Raw genomic sequence first — 22,096 nt, 5'->3', positions numbered from 1 at the left:
TGCGGACATGTTATCTGTAAAGATTTAATTATTAATTATTTTCATGAATTTTTGCATTGTAATATTGTTTTTTTTTTTTTTTAAACTGTGTGTTATAAACATCAACTGATAGTTGATACATAAATAAAACAGAGGTAACAGAAAGTGTCTAATAATATTTTTTTATTGAAAAGAAGTTTATGGGTTACTTTAACTGAAATTTACTGATTCAATTATCTCCAATCTGACCCTATAAATACTCTATAAAGTTTTTATTATATTTGATATTTTTATGTTTATAATTATATCTATTAGGGTTAATTTTATTTATTGATCTATTTATCTGACCTAGTATAGATAGCACTAAATTAAATTATCTTAAGTGAACAATAAAATTATTAAAATAAATAACATTTTTTAAGGTTATGACTAAAGACCGAATTTATATTCTCTTAAAAATCTTAAAAATAATCAACAAATATCAATATATGCTTAAATATGCATTTTTACATTTTTTTTATTTTTTACAACATTCAAAATAACAATATAGGTAAATAATATGAAGAATAAAAAAGAAACTTGAAATACTGTTTAAATTTTATTATAGAATTAACAAATAATATGTTTTTTGTCACAAGGTAAAAAAAAAAGGGTAAAATATGTTCAAACGTAATTTTTCTGGTACAGTAAAATTAAAATTAATAATAAATAATTAATAGTTTTTCTCACAATTTACTAAATATTCTAAAATATGCTAAATGGAATTAATATTCTTTAACCTATGAAATATTCTCAAATATATAAAAAAAAATTTTCTACGAATTCAGAATTGAACGAATCGTCCACATTTTTTACTCTAATAAGACTGCATAGACTCAGTAACGATAGGTAAAAACATATAAATCCGGTTTTTATTTATGACTTATGAGTAATATATAAATTAGATAGTTATAAAGCCTACAGTGAGGCTGTTTTTGTCCTTCATATAATATGTAATAAAATTTTAAAAAAATTTATAGGCCTAGCAATTTGCATTTTATTTGTTCTTTTTCGACACAGATAATTGTTGAAATATAATCACTCTCGTTAATATTGAACAAATAAATAAACATTGTACTAATACTAATTGAGACTCAAGTATTATTCAAAGCTTCTCTAATATGTTATTTGAACTATTTGGCTTCAAAAAGAGAATTTGATATTATGATTATTAAATAGATCATTAATAATAGTCCTTATCCATTTTGCACAAATTGATGGTGATTAACCATTGAAACAGAAGAGTTTTAACTCCATGATATTTAACAAAGACAATTTATTCAATAAAACCATATATATTGATATAACGTTTTCCACTAAATTGTTATATAATTGACATTTTTGTAAGGTACTCACAATTTTTTAATTGATAGGTAATAATATAGACTGAAATCTGTTTTTTTACAAATCGTATAATTATTATAACTTGACTTTATAATGTGCTAATCGATTTACACAATTTTTTTTTAATACAATAAAAATGTTCAATATTTTTTTTTTTTACAAATAACAATAGATTTAAAATTTAAAATAAAATATGATCATAATTCATAACACACAAAACTAAAATAGTGATTTAATTTGTACACATTTAAACATAAGAAATATATTAACTTTAACTTTTTTAAATTAATTCATGCAAAAATATAAAATTGTATGGCTTTATAATCATGAACATAAAAATCAAAAAATTTAAATACAAAACTAAGAAGAAAAAAATCATTATCTAAATGTAAAAATAAAGTGTAAATAATTCAAACATTAATTATATTTAACATAAAAGCTTTTAATTGCAGTGGCATGAAAATAAATTTAAAATTAACTATCAATCTTTGGTGATAAAAAAATAAATAATATCATTATTTTTTGTTTTTGTTTAACTGAAGGCTAGTGGTAACCAATTAAGTTAAGTATATATGTTCCTTAACTTTGTACTTATAAATAAACCGCTTGACTACATTCATTAAGTACCATTAAACAACAGCTAGATCTCCGTGAACCCTAATACGATACAGACATGTATACTCATCATGCCCATGATTAGATTCTATTCTTAATTCTACAATGGGGTAAACATTGTCTGTCCTCTATAACATAAAATTATGATTGTTTAAAACAACAACAAAATCTAATAAAATATATTGCTCACCTCAGCAGAAAAATATTGTAAACTAGGCCCATCGACAGTAAACTGATATTTACCCAATATTTCACCATTTGAATCCGATTCATGTTTTAATCCCTATCATAAAAAGAAATAATCAATGATAGCATTAAAAACTATAAAAGTTATAAAATACTAACCCAAACACTGAAATCTTTTGGGGCAGATCTAATATGACCATCTTCTGAAAGTGATTTTGGCAAATGTTCTATTGTAAAACCAGTTACCCGTACAGTTTTGGACAGCTTTAATACCAAAAAGCCTTTAGCACCAATGAATGCCCAACACTGACCAGGGTTAACACCGGGCTAAATTTGAATAACCATAACAGAATAACATTATATATTAATGAATAGTATAATGTAAGAATTTATAAGTATTTATTTTAATTTAATTTTGTTAATAATTATAATTTATAAGAATTAGTTATAGATTTTGTATATCAAACTAATAATTATATAATACAGAAATAATAATTAAAAAGACTTGATGCCCAAATTACGTCCTATCCAAGTCTTAATAAACATATAAAATAGCTTAAATAACTTATTTGGACTAAGCAGAATCCATTTTATGTTGTTGGTTTTAATGTTATAGTTAATTAATTAAAACAAATTCAAATGTATGTATAATAAAATTTAAAAATGTCATAACTTGTTTTGAAATTAATATAAAGAAAAAACCAACAACAGAATACAGATAATACTTTTTCCTTTCAATTTTATAATAGGCGAGTGATCTTAAAATTAAAACTATTAACACAAAATGGACTTTTCTGAACACAACATATTATATGCTATTTTGTATTTGTGTAAGACATATACAAGCATCATTATAAATTATAACAATATAAATAGAATTTCAAAATAGTCTTTTTAATATATTTTTTTAAATACTTAACCGTTAACATAGGTTATAAGATATAATATTAGACCTATTAAACCTAATTTGAATATAATTAAAAGTAAAAAGAAAGATCAGATTTGTAAGACAATAATGAGTTCAGAATTTACAATAATAATATGATAATAAGCATTTAAATGCACTCTAATAGGGGGGAGAGCATTTTAGAAACTTATATAGTAGAGTCATAGCAACAATTTGATGACTTCCAAACTGAAATAGATCATGATTATGCAGTAGATAACCATAAAGTAGATACTGCAGTACCTAAATCATAACATTTTTTATGGGAACTAATGGTCTACGTGAAATTAAACTACTTTGCAGTAAAAATGAGTCTTATTTATAAATTAACTATTATTCAATTTAATTAAAAAATATATCAGAATAATAAATTCTATTTTTTTTTTTTTAATTCTGTCATAATATATACAATTTTTTAAATTATATTTAAGGTTTAAAATAAAAAAAAAATTGTGACAGAGGAAAATAAGTATTCAAGTTGAAGATATTTCAGAAACATTTATAGTAAGCCCTGAACAAAGGAGATTTTCATTAATCATAAAAGAAAAATAGCACATGAGAGTTTTAATCATATTAATGATAACTTTTTTTCTGAATCAAGTAATATCAAAACCTGAATTTACCAATTTTTCACATAAGATATTTAATCTCGTTAACAAAGATAAGTTACATGTAATTTTTATAAAAACATTATTTTGATTTATAATTTGATTTTTAGAGACAATATTTTAATTAAATTTTTGATTCTCCCGTTAAAGTAACTTAAGGTGAATTTAAATACTTGAATAGCTAGTCTTGGTCCATTTGATATAAACCACAAAGGTATCCCAAACATTGTTAGTGCAGCTGTTGATGGCTTAGTTTGGGTACAACGTGTCCCTAATACAGTTGCGCCTAAAATTCATAATTAAAAACAATATGTTAGCTAATATTAAGCAAAGTATAATTATTTGAAATAGTAATTTTATTTTCACCAGCAGATTCTAAAGCGTAATCGACCATTCCTGTTTTGTCAGCATCATAAACACTTAATGTAGATTTCATTGTTATATTGACATACTGTTCAATATAATTTACGATTGAATTCCAATCATTTTTAGAACAAGCTTCTTTTGATGCAGATTCAGTATTTGTTTTTAATATGGCTAATTAAAAGTATGAAAACACATTTTAAATATCTTCATATTTAATTTATAACAAATAGTTAACTAATTATTTATACACATAAGTAATCAACAATCTAATTAAATATACTCAACATTATTAATTATTTATGCTATGCTATTCACCTGGTTTAGATTTATAATCCTCAAAGCTATTGATTAAGTTTGAAACAATATTTTGTAGTTCTAAAATTTTCTTTTCCATTAAATGAATAGTTTCTTTTTCTTGGCCAGCAATTTCATTCTTGACATTGTTTAATGTAATTTTTTGTTTGTTTAACTGGTTCTAGATAAAAAATATTTTTATACTTATATGTTAACAATAAGTGATTCAATTACTTTACAAGTATACATAACAAAAATTTACATTAATCCAATTTAAGTTCTCAGAGTTCAGTTTTTCTAATTGGTTCTTCAGCATATGTTGAAATTCTTGATCATGTAATTTTACTAAATTTGACTGTGAAATATTTAGTTGATTAATAAGTATATGTTGAAATTCTTCAGAAGCTATAATTTTTCTAGCTAACAGATTATAATCAAAAGCTAAGAATCCTTGATTTTGTTCAACGGGAATAGTGTGGACTTGAGTTGCTGAGTCCACAACAGTATTAATATTACGAAACACCTGTATATAAAATGATTAAAATTTTTTTAATAAACTGCAACATTTTATAAAATTTAATCCGCTATGTAATTATGTTACGTACATTAAAAAATAATTGCCCAAATAATTTTAATGCAACCATTGTTGAAGCAAACATCACTATTATTAAATCCAATACAAATTGGAAAGTAGAAGAAAACACTTGACAAATTGATGTAATCAAATTGAGTATACTAATAAACGGTGATAGAAGGAAATGTGTCCAAGAATCTTGCCATACTGGAATATCTAAAGCTGCCATGTAATTTAAAACACCAACTATAAAACACAAGTAATAATATTATTATTTATTTATGTTTTACATTTTTAATATACTAAAAAAATGTAGATACTAGATACATAAAATAAAATTATGCATTTTTACCAGTTAAAAATATTATCAATGTTGAAATCAAAATGGATATCATCAGATTGTTTATTCTGGTATGTCCAAAATAATGATAAATTATTTTTCTTATAGTTGTAATGATAATCAAATCATAGTGCACCATAGAAATAGTAGCCAAATGCACCCAATTAGTTAACTTCCGAATAGTAGTATTAATTATGTTGGATCCAATCTCTAAAATTATAAATCAATAACACATTTAATTAAATAAATTAGAAGTAAAGAAAATCATATGGTTTAAATACGGCACTAATCTTTAACCATAAATAATAAATTTATATATCAGATAATGTTTGAACAGTTTTGTATTAGAATTAGAATAATGAGCTATTCAAAAGAAATTTTGATCAAAGTAGCTTGAAATTAGTTATGTTAAGTTTATTTCATAAAATATTTAAATTATATTATTTAAACACTACAGGTTAATAAAATAAATATTTTTATTTTTAAATGTTATATGAATACATAGTATTACAATATGAAGACAAATTTGTATAAAATAATAATAAAAAATATCTGTCAAGGAGTTTAGATATCTGTGATATTACTTTATAAAATTTTTTTTTTAAGTGTCTAATTATTCTCATTAAACAATAGATTTAAGTATTCATAAAAAATAACATAATGCATTATGCAATAAACTTTATGAAGTCATCATTAAATTATTGTTTTTATTTCCATACAATCTATTAGTAAGAATAATATAAAAATAGTAATTACTAATTAATATTTTATAGGTTTTATATTTTTATGTTTATAAATATAAAATTTAATAATTTATTTGTACTATACTGTTTTATATCAAATAACCAATGGTCCACACAATACATAATTAAATCATAAACTAATAAAACAAATTTATTTATACATTCTTATATCTTACCCATTACAGACTCATATATTTCAGATAATGTAGAAATAAAAATAAAATATGAAATTATGGATTTAATAAATATTTGAACTGAGTGTGACACCTGCTTTACAAGTGTTACAGTTTTTTTTTGAGTAGTAATTGAGGTTTCTTCGATTTCTGTTTCTGTTTCGTTGTGATTTGTTACTTTATAATGTTTATAAGTTGTAGATGCAAATAATTTTTTTTCTGTAAAATATAAATTTAATAATAAAATAAATACTAAATTACCTAACTTACATATTATTAATATTAAATAATCAATAAACAAACTTATATGACTAGAATTAAAGATATGAGATGCTTCGTCTTCAGAAAAATCAAGTTTCAGAGGAGTTTTGTCATAAGATTTAAGGGGTAGTCTTGACATATTTGGTATGAGAGGAATGCCTGGAGATACTTCATACTTGTAGTATTTAGATCCAGGTGAATAGGTGTTATCTGTCTTTGGCAAAATTCTGGACACAAGTATATGTTTATTTAAAAAAATAATAATGATCTGAAAATTATACAGGTATACTTACTCTTGCCATCCGTCAAAATCGTTATAAAATTGTACTATTTCTTTAGGACTCTTGAACGGGCCAGATGAAGGCCTTAGAGTGAAACTTAAATCTTCAGTCATGTAGTATAGAGCTATTACAATCAATGACAGTACCTAAATATTTTAATAATAAAAGTTAAAGATTAAATGAACAATGTATTATTCTAAACTTAGGTGGAGTAGTATTAAAAACTTAATTTTATTTCACATAAATATTTTACTGTAATTTTTTTAAAAAATTCAAATAAACTAAATTAAAGAAACATCAAACATTTTAAACGTTATAAGAAAACGATATTGTGTACGATTAGTTGCACGTAGTTTATTTCCACCATTTTTTGTACGTAGACAATACAATAAAACCTGATACATATCCCTGCAGGGGATGATCTTTTATGAAAGTTTATTACTACGTACCTGTAAAAAATATCGGACTTATGCACCATCGAACTTGCTACGGTATATTTCCAATAATTTTAATTCATATATTATAGTAGTTAATAATAGTTATACACAATAATAACTTGAAATACTGTTTTAAATTTAAATTGTTTTGAGAGAAATTTGTGATTACTGATTACAAAAATTTCGGTTAGATAAGAAAACAAAATAATTTTAATACATAATAATAATATCGTCTGCAGATTTGTGACAAGCCTTGTTGCACCATGTTCAAATACTCACAATGTATACTACTCCTTCAAAACACTGTATGATATTGTATTACATAATATTGATAAATATATTATTGTTCGATTGTTATTGTTGACTGTTGACTGTTGAGTCGTTTCGTGGTGTTATAGTCTCCCTAGACCCTACTGTAAAATTAAAATATTAAAAAACATTTGTCTTAAATTAATAAAAAAATTGCAGTTATTAAGTAATTATTAATTAATCACTTACGTATATTTTGATAATTTGTTATACTGACGACAAGTGACAACAACAATAAGTTACTTATACTTATTTTAAACCTATAATAGCAATTTATAAGATTTTGCACGTAACTACTAACTATAAAGTAACTCAGTAACAGACAACAGTACTGCGCTAAGCACTTATCGGTGTGCAAAAATTACCACTGAAACTGCACAACATCAATAATAATTATATTACGATAATAATTATTAGTGCAATTAAAAGCATCGAATTATTATAATTAATACTTAAATTTGAATTCAAAAATAAAATACTAATTATATAATGAAATACTTTTTCTAATTTATTGCTATATTACGCTATGATAATTTTTCAATCTAAACGCGAAATATATTTTTTTGGTACCTATACTTTTGACTTAGTCACTTTACTGTTTACACTAGTATGTTTATTGGACATGTAAATGTTGGACAATCATACAATATTGTAATAATTGTACCGCCCATTTGGGGTGGTGAGAGACTACAGTGATCGAGCGATGATCACAATATTGTATTTTTGGATTTCTGTAGTCTATCGAGGTGAGTATAAAATTAATCATCTGGTGTTAATTTATGATAGAATGTTACAAAATACAAATAATTATTTGTTAAACGCAGATTTATACACTAAAAAAGTTCTATTTTATTTTATTCAGCACGGACAACTTGCAATTTTGTAAAACTAATAAGTAATATTAGTAATAACATACCAATTGGCTACTTTTATTTTGTTTATTAATTATTAATTGTTTTTCAAAATAAATACGTATTAATGAATGTAAATGTATATATATTACAAATAACGAATTAAAATACTTTAAAAATATTAACTTTTTTCCTGCTAATTTAGTTGAAAATCAAATACACAAATACCTAAGTATTAAATAGATGCCTTTGTATAATATAACATATAGGTACTAGAAATAGCAGTAATACTGTAATAGTACAAAAAATGCTATAAAGATAGTTAAAATAAAATAATTATACAAAATTGTGTCACCACAAATCTATAACTGCTTTTTGGGTATATAGGGGAGAAATCAGAAAAATGTTTTTTAATAAGTAACATATTTTATTTTATTATATGAATAAAAATTCTAAATTCGAATTTGAGTAGGTATCTACTTAGGTTTCATATTTTTTCATAAAGTATTTCGAATAGTTTTACGGTTTAGCTCATAAATTAAATATGTCATAAAATAAATTATTATTTAATATTTTTATTTTTTAATATTAAAGAATAAAAAATAATTTTATTCTGCGTATCTGTTTTTGATCCCATTTTATCTGGTAAGCGGTAACTCAAAATCTCCAATTCAATAATATTATTTAGAGAAAAAAAAGTTTTAGTTTGCCTGTGCGTCTGTTGGCTGCACTGCGGCGATAGACGTGCACGCTCCGCCTATTCACGCGGCGCTCTCGTTCTGTAAAATGATTCTTTTTCGTTGACTCTTTTCAAGTCTTAATATTTCTGGTTAATTTTTTTAATAAAACTTGTTGAATTAGACGTCTGACCAACTGTAAGTATAATTATATTAATATTTATTTATTGCAACTCGCTAAGACAATATTTATAAGATTTAAGGCTGATGTAAAACATTTTAACCACCGTCTCTTGGCTTAACGTCATGACAAATTTTTGGTCACATGTAAAGTGGCATATTATTCTATAAATTTAACTTGAGAACAGATTTTTAGTTGTGCCAAATTCTATTTGTCCCGTTTTTAAGTTTTCCGGTTCTATTGGTTAATTATTTTAGAGAATTCTCGCTCTTAAACTATAAATTATTAAAAATATGATATTTTTATTTGAGGTTATGTTTTTTAACCTGTGTTGGTCTATCCTTTCATATTTTTGAAGTTCGACTGAATTACTCTTGTAGACAATAACTTAATAAGATTTAATTATTTTCCGTTAGATATTCAGGTGATATTTTTTTTATATACTTATCAATTGTGTTAGTTTAATGTTTATATGTTCCTTATACACAATATTTTATAATAATTAAAATAATTTTTATAATTTTTAAGCAGCAACATGTCGGGAGGACTTGATGTATTGGGCTTGAAAGAAGATGATGTCACCAAGATGTTGGCTGCCACCACCCATTTGGGTGCTGAAAATGTCAACTTTCAAATGGAGCAATATGCTTATAAGAGAAACAGCCGCGGTAAATTACATTTGAATAAGGCGTTTAGAACACTGTTTATTAAGATTTTATTTTTAGGATTAAACATTTTCAACTTGAACAAGACATGGGAAAAACTGTTGTTAGCAGCTAGGGCTATTGTTGCTGTTGAACATCCATCAGAAATTTTCGTAATTTCTTCTAGGCCTTATGGACAACGTGCTGTATTGAAGTTTGCCGCTTACACTGGTGCCACACCAATTGCTGGTCGTTTCACTCCAGGAGCTTTTACTAATCAAATTCAAGTAAATTGTTCATTTTTATTTACACTACATACTAGGATTATTTTTTCAACTTCAATTGTTTGATATGATTTTTTTTGTACGCTCCAGTCAATCTGAATTACTATGACAGAATACTAAGTACTTATGATCAAACAATTTTATTTTATTTACATGTTAATATTTATGTGTATTTAATATATAGTACCCACTAAATTAGCTATATTTATATTTTGAATGAAAAAGTTTAAATATTTTGTTACTTGTATACTACCCTATTGATTATATTAGATAATATTTTATTGAGTACATCATATGATAACCATAGGCAAGGCTAGTTGCTCTAATCTTAAAATGTTCCATGTTTCAAATAGTATAATATTGTACTATTTTTCATTACTTGAGATATCTCATGTATTTATATATTATAAATATACACTTAAATATTTCTAAAGATGAATTGTGGTAATAGATGGTATTAAGTAGTTTTTTTAATTGTAATTTAAATAAAAAATAGTGCCTACCAAGATATTCACAATGTCTAGAATTAAGTATATTGTAAATTACAACCTACTTGTCTTTAATTTTAATTTTTGTAAAACAAGACTCAATTATAGGTTACGATATGTAGGTATATTTCTTACTATATTACTATTTTTTTTTTTTTAATGATGACTTAATACACCCCAGTCAATCTGAATTATAATGATTGATCAATTTATAGTTTCTGACATGAGGTTTTATAAGTTCCTTAAATGTATGTTTTTATAATTTAAGTCATTCTTAGATATTAAACTTAATCAGGTGAAATTGTTGAAAATATTTATCTTATTTTAGTTGATAAATTCATTAAACTTGGTGAAATTGTCCATTTAATTTATTTTTTACCATACAATAATTAATAATGTTGATTAATCATACTTACGAAACTTAAATGATGACTATACACCCCAGTCAATCTGAATTATAATGATTGATTAATCTATAGTTTCTGACACAAGATTTTTTAATTTCCTTGTATGTGTGTTTTTATATTTTAAATAATTCTGTGATACTAAACTTAATAGTTAATAATGATCTATATGCATTTTAATAAACTAATTAAGTTATTCAGGTGAAATAATTAAAAATATCCTTCTTATTTTAGTTAATAAATTTATTAAACTTAGTGAAATTCTCTATTTAATATAAATATTACTATACAACAAATAATGTTGATTATTTATACTTATGAAACTTAAATGATGACTATTCACCCCAGTCAATCTGAATATTAATGATTAATATATTATTATGGTTCTGATTTATTTTCATTTTCCATATAACATGGTCATACATTTTTATTGATATATTAAGTGCAATGATAAAAAAATTAAATAGTACAAATAATATATTATTCCATATAATGAAATAATCTTGTTAACTAAGTTTTTGGATTTAATAATTGATGAGAAAATGTTCTTATTCTAATTAATATAAATTCTAAAGCTTTAATATGTTCTATTTAGTTAATATTACAATATATTAAACAGAATGAAATAATACTTTTTACTTAAATGATGACTATACACCCCAGTCAATCTGAAAATTAATGATTGATAAATTATTGTATACTGACAATATTTAAGTAATTTAAAATTGTTATATTTTCATACATGCATTATATTCATGTAAATATTGACAGATTATTTTTTATTTTTACTAGGCTGCTTTCCGTGAACCTAGATTACTCGTTGTAACCGATCCAGCCACTGATCATCAGCCAATCACTGAAGCTTCTTATGTTAATATCCCAGTCATTGCTTTATGTAATGCAGATACTCCATTACGATATGTTGACATTGCCATTCCGTGTAATAATAAGGTAATTTATACTTATTTAATTGTTTTAAAAATAATAATGTATTTAAATTTTATTTATTTTACTATAAATTATTATTTACTGTTTATTATAGTCTCCTCATTCTATTGGACTTATGTGGTGGTTCTTGGCCCGTGAAGTTCTTCGTCTTAGGGGAACTATTCCTCGTGATGGTAAATGGGATGTTGTTGTTGACTTGTTCTTTTACAGAGATCCTGAAGATGTAAGTTTTTGTTTTGTTTTTTTATTCTTATTCTACTTTTAGATACTAAATGCGTATTTAATGATTTTTAGGTTGAAAAAGAAGAAGCTGCTGCCAAAGAAGCATTGCCTGCAGCTTCAGCTGTTAAGCCAGTTGTTGGTGTAGAAGAAGCTTATTCGTTATCTAATACAGCTGCTGATTGGAATGAGGGTGCTTTAGCAGCTACTGCTCCACAAAATTGGGCTGAAGATGGAACTCCTGTGCCACCATTGGCAGTGGCTCCAGTTGCTGCTGCTCCTGCACTTGACTGGGCGGTTTGTATTATTTGTTATATTTAACACCATTATTTATGTATTTTGTTATAATTTGTTTTATTTTTAGGCTGAAGAATGGAATGCTGCGCCAGCTACTGGTGCAGCCAATACTAACTGGGGAGGTGGTTCTGCACCTAACTGGTCTAACGTCTAACAACATGTAAAACTTTTTTTTTCTTAAAGAATAAAAACTTCTTTTTGAAATTTGAATTATTTATCATTCTTATTTTATCATCAGGTGCCTCTATTTCCTTTTTTTGTTTTACTCTTCAAAGAGTTAAACATGATGTATTTTTATGAAGTAAGTATTGTAATTTATAAAAATTAATTTTACTGAAGTGTTAAAATAGGATAATCCTCTATCAACAAAAATATATTAGTAAGTTATTGAGCTTATTTAATATTCAAATATAACATGTTTGAATAATAATGTATTATATTGCTCTGATTGTACCAAAATAAATAATTTAATTTTGAATTATCTTAAATATAATATAATATATTTTATTTTTAAATTAATGTAAGGTATTTCAGTATATTTCTACCATTAAGATGTCGAGATCTTGGTTTCTAATATCATTAATGGTATATTTTAATACTTATATGTTATTATTTAAATTGTCAGTTGTTTATTATTGAATTTAAAAAGCAAAAAATGGATTAATTTTTGTTAGTTATCAAAGGTATGTTTAGGTAGATTTTATTTCTGTTGCCTTTCGCTGCTAGCAATTTTGTTGATTGATGTAATACATTATTAGAATAAATTCTATGATAAATCTACAAAAATGAATTAATTGGTGTTAAATTTTAAAGGGATAATTTTTATTTAGTAGGGATAAAACTAACTGGGGATTATTATTGGGCACATTGATCATTTATTATTAGTACTTCGTGCCTTCATGGCATTATTGTTGTGAACCGTGGTTAAATCTTTAAAATTCAGTAATCTTGTTTTATTATGTTTATGAGATTGCAATGTGCGTACGTAACCATAGATAATGAAGAGTTATCTATGTACGAAAATTTCGAGTTATAGAGTGATGTCGCAGTGCCGTACTGCTGTAGGGAGCTTTTGGATTGGCAACACCGGGATGTAGCGACGCCGTTGCCATTGGTTCCCCGCCTGAGACGCAGGAGACGACGTGGACCCGGCTAAACGCATGTGGCCATGTGGATGTAATATTGATAAGTCACGAGTCGCGACAAAAATTACAGGATGTACGTGGGATAGGCTAACTGGGTATCAATAAATTAGTAATTACTATGATCGGCATACGTCGCACAATAGTCATCGATAATTATTATACGATCTAAATTTTAGAAAGGTCTACAAAAATCATAATAGGTCAGATTATAATTTAAATAAACGTGCTAAGACGTTTGGTTATTAATTACGTCGTATTATTAAAAAGTAAAAGTGTACGTCACACTGAGAGACTGGGTATTATCGGTTATTACTGTTTTTAGTTGCTGTAGGTACAGGAAATAAAATATTAATGTGGTAATGGGGTTTTCTGGGAGAGACTTGCAATGGATCGAGATAGTCGAGATCGCAGCTGCTCATCCGCGGGTACAACCGTTTGAATACCTCGATTTGATTTTTGATAAGAAATTTAATATTTTTATTTTATTCATAGACCTATAATAATAGGTCTATGATTTATTATAATGAAAATAAAATTTGACTCCACAATGCCTAATAAAGTAATATTATCTATTAGGTAGCTTTTTCTATTAAATTGTCGCATTTGAATTCAACGCCACAGTCTCCCTCCATGCCCCGACAGTCTGAACAGTCCCCGAAAAAACTGAAAACTTCAAACTTGTCGTTCCGACTCCTACAATAAAATTGTCCCCACCACACACACACCCGCAGTCACGCTTTGACGTCGTTATTTCACAACTATACCTATTACGTTATTATTATTATTTTGATACTTCGCCGGATGAGCGCACGCGCACACGTCTCAGCGACCGTCAGTGAGTTACCGGATCCAATTCAGAGGCCGACCCGTCCTGCACCGTGCACACACGCCACACACGTTTTTTTATCCACCGTCGACAGAGAGCTGCTGCAGTTTCGCACGTGTAATATCGTATAGAAGTCTACGTTTTTCAACACCGCTATACATCGTATTATAATTGCAAATCATAACTAGCCAGATCAGGTACGTTCAATAATGAATTTTAATATTACTTTAGAGATTAATGCTTTAATAAAATATTATTTTTTTTTTGTCACATTAAGTACCGAGTATTATATTGGTATAGTATATAGTATGTAAAAGTAGTTGAACGCTTCTACGTTTGTTGTCTACTGGTTTTTTTTTTTTTTTTTTGATTTCGTATTTTTCGAAAGGGTTAGGCCGTGACCGCACGACATGTGCGAATGTGCGATACGCGCACCAGTGCAGTCGATTGCGCAAGGACGCGCGCTAAACGAAAGTTGGATGGCAAAAAAAGTACAAAAAGTTTATATAAAATATGCTTTTTATTTTTTCATTTTTTTTTTGTTGTACCCGAGTCTTTTTATCTCGAACTCAAGTGCGTCTGTCAGACTTTTTTAATTAGTGATTACGTCACATTTCTTTTGGATATAGCCATCGCCTGAGGCATTTTTGGATTTCCCTATATTAATCATTATGCAATAATAATATTTGGTTTGTAACGACGTTCCGTTTCTCGTCGTCCTCGGAACTTTCATTGCGGTCACTCGGCGGAAACTCGTTATTGCGTCGCCGGCAAACGGGATCGTGCGTATTGTATTTTCGTCCGCCGTTCTCGTTTTATACGGGGTTATTACACCATTTTACAGTTCATTCTATAGTTATTCGAATATTTCTGTATGTTACGCGATAAATAATCATAATTAGATATTATCGTGTGATATTCATAGCGTTATCTTGATTTGTCGCTATTAACCTGTCTGCTATCTCGATAAAACCGCTTTCCGAGTCCGCAGACACTATTTTACGATCCTCTAAATGGTCGTTAAGAATAAACTTTGGAGTTTAGATGTTATAGTCAATAGTATCGGTGTCGATATGAAAACGATTAATCTATTAATACTTTTTTTTATATCGAGTCTTAGAGGTTTTTCTCGGTGTTACGGTGGATCCACATTTTTGTGATTTTATTGCATTTTAAGATAATTCGATAGGCATGTGTGGGAACAGTGGATAGATTTTTAATTTATAATACTAAAATTGTGTATACTTACCTTGCACAAATAATCAATTAAATAGGTAAACAACATACATAATATGTTAATATGTATCAAAACTATTTAAAAATCGTGTGTGTTACATAAATGGGTTTTTATTTTTTTCATAATCAATATAAATTTAATATTTTAATAATTTTTATTATATTCTCAACAATATTAGGAATTTAATGCTAGGTAGTTTATATTAGTTGTGCACATACCCTAATTAGAAATAGTGTTAAAGTAATTTAAATTGCAAATATATCAATAAAATTACCAATTTTCAGAAAGTTTTTAAATTTATATGTACATTTATTTTTAGGATTATTTATAAATTATAATGCTTATTAATTGTAATATTAAATTTATTAGTAAAATGGTTCAAAACACCGAAATTGTAGATGCCAGTAACAACACCGTGACGTTGGACAATTTGTCTGACTACATGGTTGTTGGCTGGGATATAGATACTACTGGACGTCGTTTATTGGACGAAATCTGTCATATTGCTGGTCACACACCAAACTCAACATTTAATCAATATATAATGCCACATAATGACATTGATCAAGTTGCAAGAAGACGTCATCTTTTGTGTACTATAACAATGGGACGTTTCCGTGCATTAAAAGATATCAAAAATAATAAAGTAAGATATTTAACAATTATAAGCGTATTTTACTTATATATTTATACTTTATTATGTTTTTATGTATTTTGTAGTTAATCAATTATAAAGTGTCATATAACTTTTTTCAATATTCAAATTATTTTATACTATATTAATTAAATTTAAATATTTAGGTTTAATCATAAAAATTAAATTTCATCTAATATGTATTTAATATACCTATATATGTACTTTAATTTGGGTGTGATGGACATTTGTTCAATAATATAATTTCACGGATACAAAACATGATTATTTTAGTATTATACTTGGGATAATCTTACGGAATTAATAATAATGCTAAAAGATTCCTCTAATGTTTATAATAATAAAAATTACCACTTGAATAAATTTCAGATATAAATGATATCCTATTTCTTTATTAATAATAATTCTTTTCATTTATTTTAAATGTTTAATGATATTTATTTAATGGGTTTTTTTTCTTAGACATTAAAATCAAAAAGTGAAATATCTGCTTTAGCTGAATTTATAGAATGGTTAGAACAAATGTTGAAAGACAATGGTAAAAAAATGGCCATTTTAGTTTGTCATGAAGTTAGCAAATTCAACACTTGTCTTCTAATTAAGTCTCTTCTTGCGTAAGAAAACTAAATGTATTTTTTTATGTTTATTTTAGTAATATATTGTTTTATTTTGTTATTACAGCTATAATTTATTAGATAAATTCTCCGAAGTAGTTAAAGGATTTGCTAATTGCCATTCATTTGCTCAAACTCATTGTCAAGATACTATGGTTATGTTTTCACTTAGAGTTCTATCAAAGGTTCTTTTGGATAAAGATCACATTGATACTTCCAAGGCTACTGAACGTGCTAAACTAGCTTATGATGTGAGTTGATTTTATTATTATTTGTTATAAGAAGAATCTGGATTTACATTATGTTAAAATGTTTGTATGCAGTAAAATTGAAATATTTTTTAAATATTTAAAAAAAAATATGACTAATATAGTTAATTAATTTAACTAAAATTTATTATTTTGTTAAATTAAACATGCAATGTAATTATGATTATTTATAAGTAATACATTAACATTAGAAATAAATAAATATTAACAATGTTTTTAAAGAAAAATATACCACAATATTATATTGTTCCAAATTTTCTGGAGTTAAGTTGGTATGGCAGTCCGTGATTATTGTCTTATGTATGCTAAACTGATCTTCTAACATCAACAAACATTATATGAGCGTTTTCAGGTCTGTGGCTATATTAGGAGATAAATCTTGAAAAAGTGTCATGTTATTGTCCCCAGACAAAATTTTAAAAACTTGTAACATTTATTTAAATCCCTTATTTTTTTTTTTGAAGTTATAGCATTAAGTTAAAAACTTAAAATATTCCCTCAAATTAATTTATTGTACCGAAAATATCCTTAAATAATATTTAATATATACTGAAAACTAAAATATTCTGTAATATTCTTTTAAGCCAAAATATGCAGTAGTATGTAAAAAAACTTTTTGATAAATTCTGCAGGTTATGAAACGCAAACATTTCTTACTCCCATTAAACAGCATACACTTATTAAAAATCTGTATTCTAGTTATAAGTAATTTTTCTATCATTTTTTAAATTACAAATAATTTGATATTTCATAATATTATTAACTTATTTGTTAAAATTATTTCAGATTGTTCAGCATTTATGTGTAACTTTGGAAAGTGGTAATGATGATGGAAAAGAAGTAGTAACCGGAAGTGAAGTTTCTGAAGAAACCAAGGCCAAGGCATTATCTACATTCCTTACAAGCATAGATTCCGAAGTACAGACATTGCATAGTACTCAGGAATTGTTGGCAAGACAAAAGTCACTAAATACAGTTTACCATAAATCTTTGTCATACCAAACATCAGCCTTAGATCGGAAGAAAGCCATAAGTTATCGTAATTCCATTGCCAAAGCTAACATTGATTATATGACACTCCAATCTTTATGGACTGTTAGTTTAATTTATTTTATTTTCTCCTGAACTATATAAATTTTTAATTTTGTTATAATTATAGTTTATTTTTTAACTTATTTCTAGGAAAATAAAGATGGTTTCAAAGATGCTGTTAAAGAAAAGTTGCCAGAACTTTCTGATGACGATAAAGAAAACATTGTTACTACTATTATTATGCATTTTGAAAATCCTGAACCTATTTCTCCTCCGCCTAAAGGAGGTAAAAAGTATGGTGGCAGATTCAGGAGACGCAGCAGCAGTAACAAGGACAACAGAAAGAGCTTATCTGAAAATGATGCTGACTCTCTTTCGCCAAAATCAACTGACCAAGCTAATGGTCATAACCTAGAAGCAGAAAAGCCCCAGAACGAAATTATCAAAAGTCATGAAAATGGTGAAAACAACTGATTAAAAACCAAAGTTTGATTACCATTTTAAGTATTAAGTATTAAGTATTATTTAAAAAAAAAATTTAAAAAAATACGTTAAGTTTTTTTGTTGTTCTTCATAGACTACTTATAAGTTTTATTATAATAATTTTTAAATCTAAAACAAATTGACTGTACGAAACAAAAACAAAGTTTTAACCACTTTTCGCGTTCAATTAACTATTATCCATATGGATAATATTTTTATAATTTTATTTAAAAAAATCAAGTCGATTTTAATATTTATTTTTCTTCATCTTCTATTTCTATTTTAATTTGTAAGAACGCGAATAAGTTGAGGTCATTATATTACATGTAATAATTTTTACAAGATAAAACTATATATATAACTATAAAACAATAAACAAAGAATATAACAACAACAGTTATTTTATTTAATTTATTGATATTATTAATTAAAGTTATATGTTTTGTTGAATTACTGTTGGCCTTTTTAAGTGTTAAGTGAATTACTCTGTTGTTTCAACAAAACAATAATATAAGCTTTTCACCAAAATTTATTTATTCTAATTGAAATGTTTAAATTTCATTAAAACAATTTTCATTATTATTATCTATTATAGAAAACTACTGTTTGCTCAAATAATATTAAAGTTTTATGAGGATGCTACACCCACATTTTTTATCTCAATTTTACGAGTGTGTAACATAGCAAATTTACCTTTAGTATTTCTTTATTTTATTTTATTTCTCTTTTATTAATTAAGAGAATTGTGAAATTGCCCGTATTTTCACTTAAATATTAATTTAATGTATAATTTGATTATTAACATTTGTAAAACAATCTTAGTTCTATTTATAATATTTATTGGCAAATTGAGACCCAATTATAAATTACACAATATATTATTTATCACATATATAATGGATATTTTCCAAGAGGATAAATGAAAAATAATAAAATATGGTAACATCAGTCAATATTAAGTCCGAAGGTATAATTAACATTTAACATTAACGTGCTAAAACATTGTTATGCTATTGTAAAGTTGTACTGAATATCACATTCCTATTAGTCTGCTTAATCATCTTGGTATTCAATTTAGTTATGAATACTATTCTTAATTCATAGAAATAAATTACCTCATGCTTTCAATAGGATTTAGTCTACAGTAACTATGTATGAATATCTGAAAACTTACAAGAGTTAAGTACTAAATGGAAAATATACCATTTAACAGCAATGTTTATCCATTTCAAACCATTGTTTTGTTCCAAGCTGACAATACCTTCACAGTCGTCTCACCAGAAACGGGCATCTATAGACTCCAGAGAATGTAAATATTATAAGACATCATTTATATTATATTCTACTACGCTTTCAATTAATTCCTCTTTAATTATTATTATTATTATTATTTGTCTTTGGTACATAGACTTCTAAATATGGTTGACGGTTTATTCCGTAGGTATACTGGTTATTGTTTAATTATACCGTTTAAACGGTATAGCGACGTACAGTTTCATTTTGAACTAAAACTGGGTTAGTGTCATCTCGTATTCCCTGTACTTTATTCTGATTGGTCTTTATAATCATGGTATCAGTCGCTAACCATGATCTACCGCAAGTTGGGCCAAGCTCAATTTTTGTACTCGGACGACGTAGCTGTGAAACTGGCTAAACTATACAGTCTGTAGGGGACGACTATGTTAACGATTTTTACAATGTATCATGTCTAATATCGGTGTTTGATTTTTGAATGTCGTCAACTCGATTAAGTGTTTTTGGCATGTGATGGTTATTACGGTATGGTATAATGATAATAATATAATATGTGTTCCTAATACATCATTCGATTTTAATACCGTCAACATTAACGTCTTAGTCACTAAGATCGAAGTTAATATTATTTATTGCTGTGATGTGTACCTCTCTTCAACAGGTTTTGTCAGATTTATTGTGACATAACAGTTTTATTAGTGAGTATATTGTAGGTTTTTTATTTTGTATTTTAAGTGTAATAAAATATTAGTGCGCACAAATATTTTATGAATTATAAATTTATATTGAAAATTTTGATCTTGTAAAACCTATAGGTATAACGAATAGAGAATATGATTACTAATTTGTATAATATGGTATATTTTTTACTGATAGTTGTATTTAATCTTTTAAATTATTATTTTTTTTATTATTATACAATTTTCAGTTGCATAGACATTACCTAATGACTATAATAACGATTACTAGAAAAAAGTATAATAATGTATAAATGTTACAAATCACATAAAACGATAGAACATATTATTTTGAACGGATAAACTAACAAAAATACACTGTTACGTCGTTGTTGACCTTCCCTCGTATACGACTTTGTACTTGGGCATTCGTGTAATTTTTATCTGCTGAACTTTTAACACCCAGAATAAAACGTGGTGTATATTAGAACACGAAACAAGTTATATCTTAGACCTTAGTAAAATACATTTATTGACAATATATGATAGCAGATGTCAGAGGTCGTGGATATCAGTTTTTAATAATTATTAATTATTGTATACTACATGCCGAATATTTAATCTTCATCTATTTATTGGAATTATAATAGTAGGTACCTACTAATTTATGTAGGTTTATAAGATAACATTCGTATAGCTGTTTAACGCTATATTATAATTTTCATAAGATTGGTCCATTACAATAAGTGCATTGTGTTAAAATACAATGAAAATCTTTAACCTACGTTCATTATGGATGTGATAATTAGGGCCCGGATTTTTATGCATTTGCATGTTATTTTTGAATAGTCCAAAACATTGCTAGGTTAGCTACAAGTTTGAATTAAAGTCAGTAGATCTGAAATATAAAATTTTGTTTTGCATATTTATGCATATTTTGTCATTGTTTAACATGTACTGCATATTTCTGTATTTTACTATTTTTTATTACATATTTTTATTGTAAATTAAAATTTTTATTTATTATTTTTATTTGATTTTTTTATTGTTTTTGTACGGGTCTTAAATGCACATACACGTTTTTTAATACACAATATGTAATATTTTGCTAATTTTTGTTAAAATAACATAGGATTTACAGTTATATTTTTAGTCTGTGTAATTTGATGAAGTCGTTTTCTTTTTTCATTCGAAAATCTGAAAAAAACTTTCGTACAATTGTACAATGTAATGCGAATGCTTTTGGTATGTTTAGCCACATAATTTATTTAATACAAATATTTTTAATATTAATTTTTCAGATTGAAATTAAAATATGTTCAAATAACTTCAAAAGATATAATATAAAAAATAAGGTAAATAAAATACTTTTTTATTTTATTTTTTTTGCATATTTTTGAGTGCATATTCCTTAGG

General features: G+C 26.0%; 3 protein-coding genes across 5 annotated transcripts; 2 read left to right on the top strand and 1 right to left on the bottom strand.

The window, feature by feature from the left end:
- Nucleotides 1-1,410: 1,410 nt before the first annotated feature.
- Nucleotides 1,411-7,366, bottom strand: LOC114130707 (SUN domain-containing protein 2-like). The gene is made up of 13 exons (XM_027995736.2): nucleotides 7,199-7,366; nucleotides 6,762-6,895; nucleotides 6,511-6,695; nucleotides 6,211-6,426; nucleotides 5,304-5,501; nucleotides 4,983-5,197; nucleotides 4,640-4,900; nucleotides 4,399-4,558; nucleotides 4,084-4,254; nucleotides 3,891-4,003; nucleotides 2,323-2,490; nucleotides 2,168-2,260; nucleotides 1,411-2,105 (listed from the first exon to the last, which is right to left on the bottom strand). The coding sequence occupies exons 2-13, from the start codon at nucleotides 6,860-6,862 to the stop codon at nucleotides 1,992-1,994; spliced, it is 1,995 nt and encodes a 664-aa protein (XP_027851537.2). The 5' UTR covers nucleotides 6,863-6,895; nucleotides 7,199-7,366; the 3' UTR covers nucleotides 1,411-1,991.
- Nucleotides 7,367-9,055: 1,689 nt separating this feature from the next.
- On the top strand, nucleotides 9,056-12,698 carry LOC114130697 (40S ribosomal protein SA). 3 transcript variants are annotated; one of them, XM_027995725.2, is made up of 7 exons: nucleotides 9,056-9,221; nucleotides 9,736-9,872; nucleotides 9,930-10,135; nucleotides 11,817-11,975; nucleotides 12,067-12,195; nucleotides 12,267-12,488; nucleotides 12,556-12,698. In XM_027995725.2, the coding sequence occupies exons 2-7, from the start codon at nucleotides 9,740-9,742 to the stop codon at nucleotides 12,640-12,642; spliced, it is 936 nt and encodes a 311-aa protein (XP_027851526.1). In that variant the 5' UTR covers nucleotides 9,056-9,221; nucleotides 9,736-9,739; the 3' UTR covers nucleotides 12,643-12,698. The 3 variants fall into 3 exon arrangements, with proteins under 3 accessions (XP_027851526.1, XP_027851525.1, XP_050055304.1); XM_027995724.2 differs by having other exon boundaries at nucleotides 9,733-9,872; XM_050199347.1 differs by lacking the exon at nucleotides 9,056-9,221 and adding an exon at nucleotides 9,610-9,628.
- A 1,586-nt stretch (nucleotides 12,699-14,284) lies between these two features.
- On the top strand, nucleotides 14,285-19,143 carry LOC114130695 (maternal protein exuperantia). The gene is made up of 6 exons (XM_027995721.2): nucleotides 14,285-14,656; nucleotides 16,066-16,342; nucleotides 16,814-16,965; nucleotides 17,033-17,216; nucleotides 18,021-18,329; nucleotides 18,417-19,143. The coding sequence occupies exons 2-6, from the start codon at nucleotides 16,070-16,072 to the stop codon at nucleotides 18,738-18,740; spliced, it is 1,242 nt and encodes a 413-aa protein (XP_027851522.1). The 5' UTR covers nucleotides 14,285-14,656; nucleotides 16,066-16,069; the 3' UTR covers nucleotides 18,741-19,143.
- The last annotated feature ends 2,953 nt before the right edge of the window (nucleotides 19,144-22,096 follow it).

Source organism: Aphis gossypii, chromosome 2, assembly GCF_020184175.1.
Source record: "Aphis gossypii isolate Hap1 chromosome 2, ASM2018417v2, whole genome shotgun sequence".
Taxonomy (NCBI): domain Eukaryota; kingdom Metazoa; phylum Arthropoda; class Insecta; order Hemiptera; family Aphididae; genus Aphis; species Aphis gossypii.
Note: the sequence above shows the minus strand (reverse complement) of the source record. Positions and strands in the feature narration are given on the sequence as shown.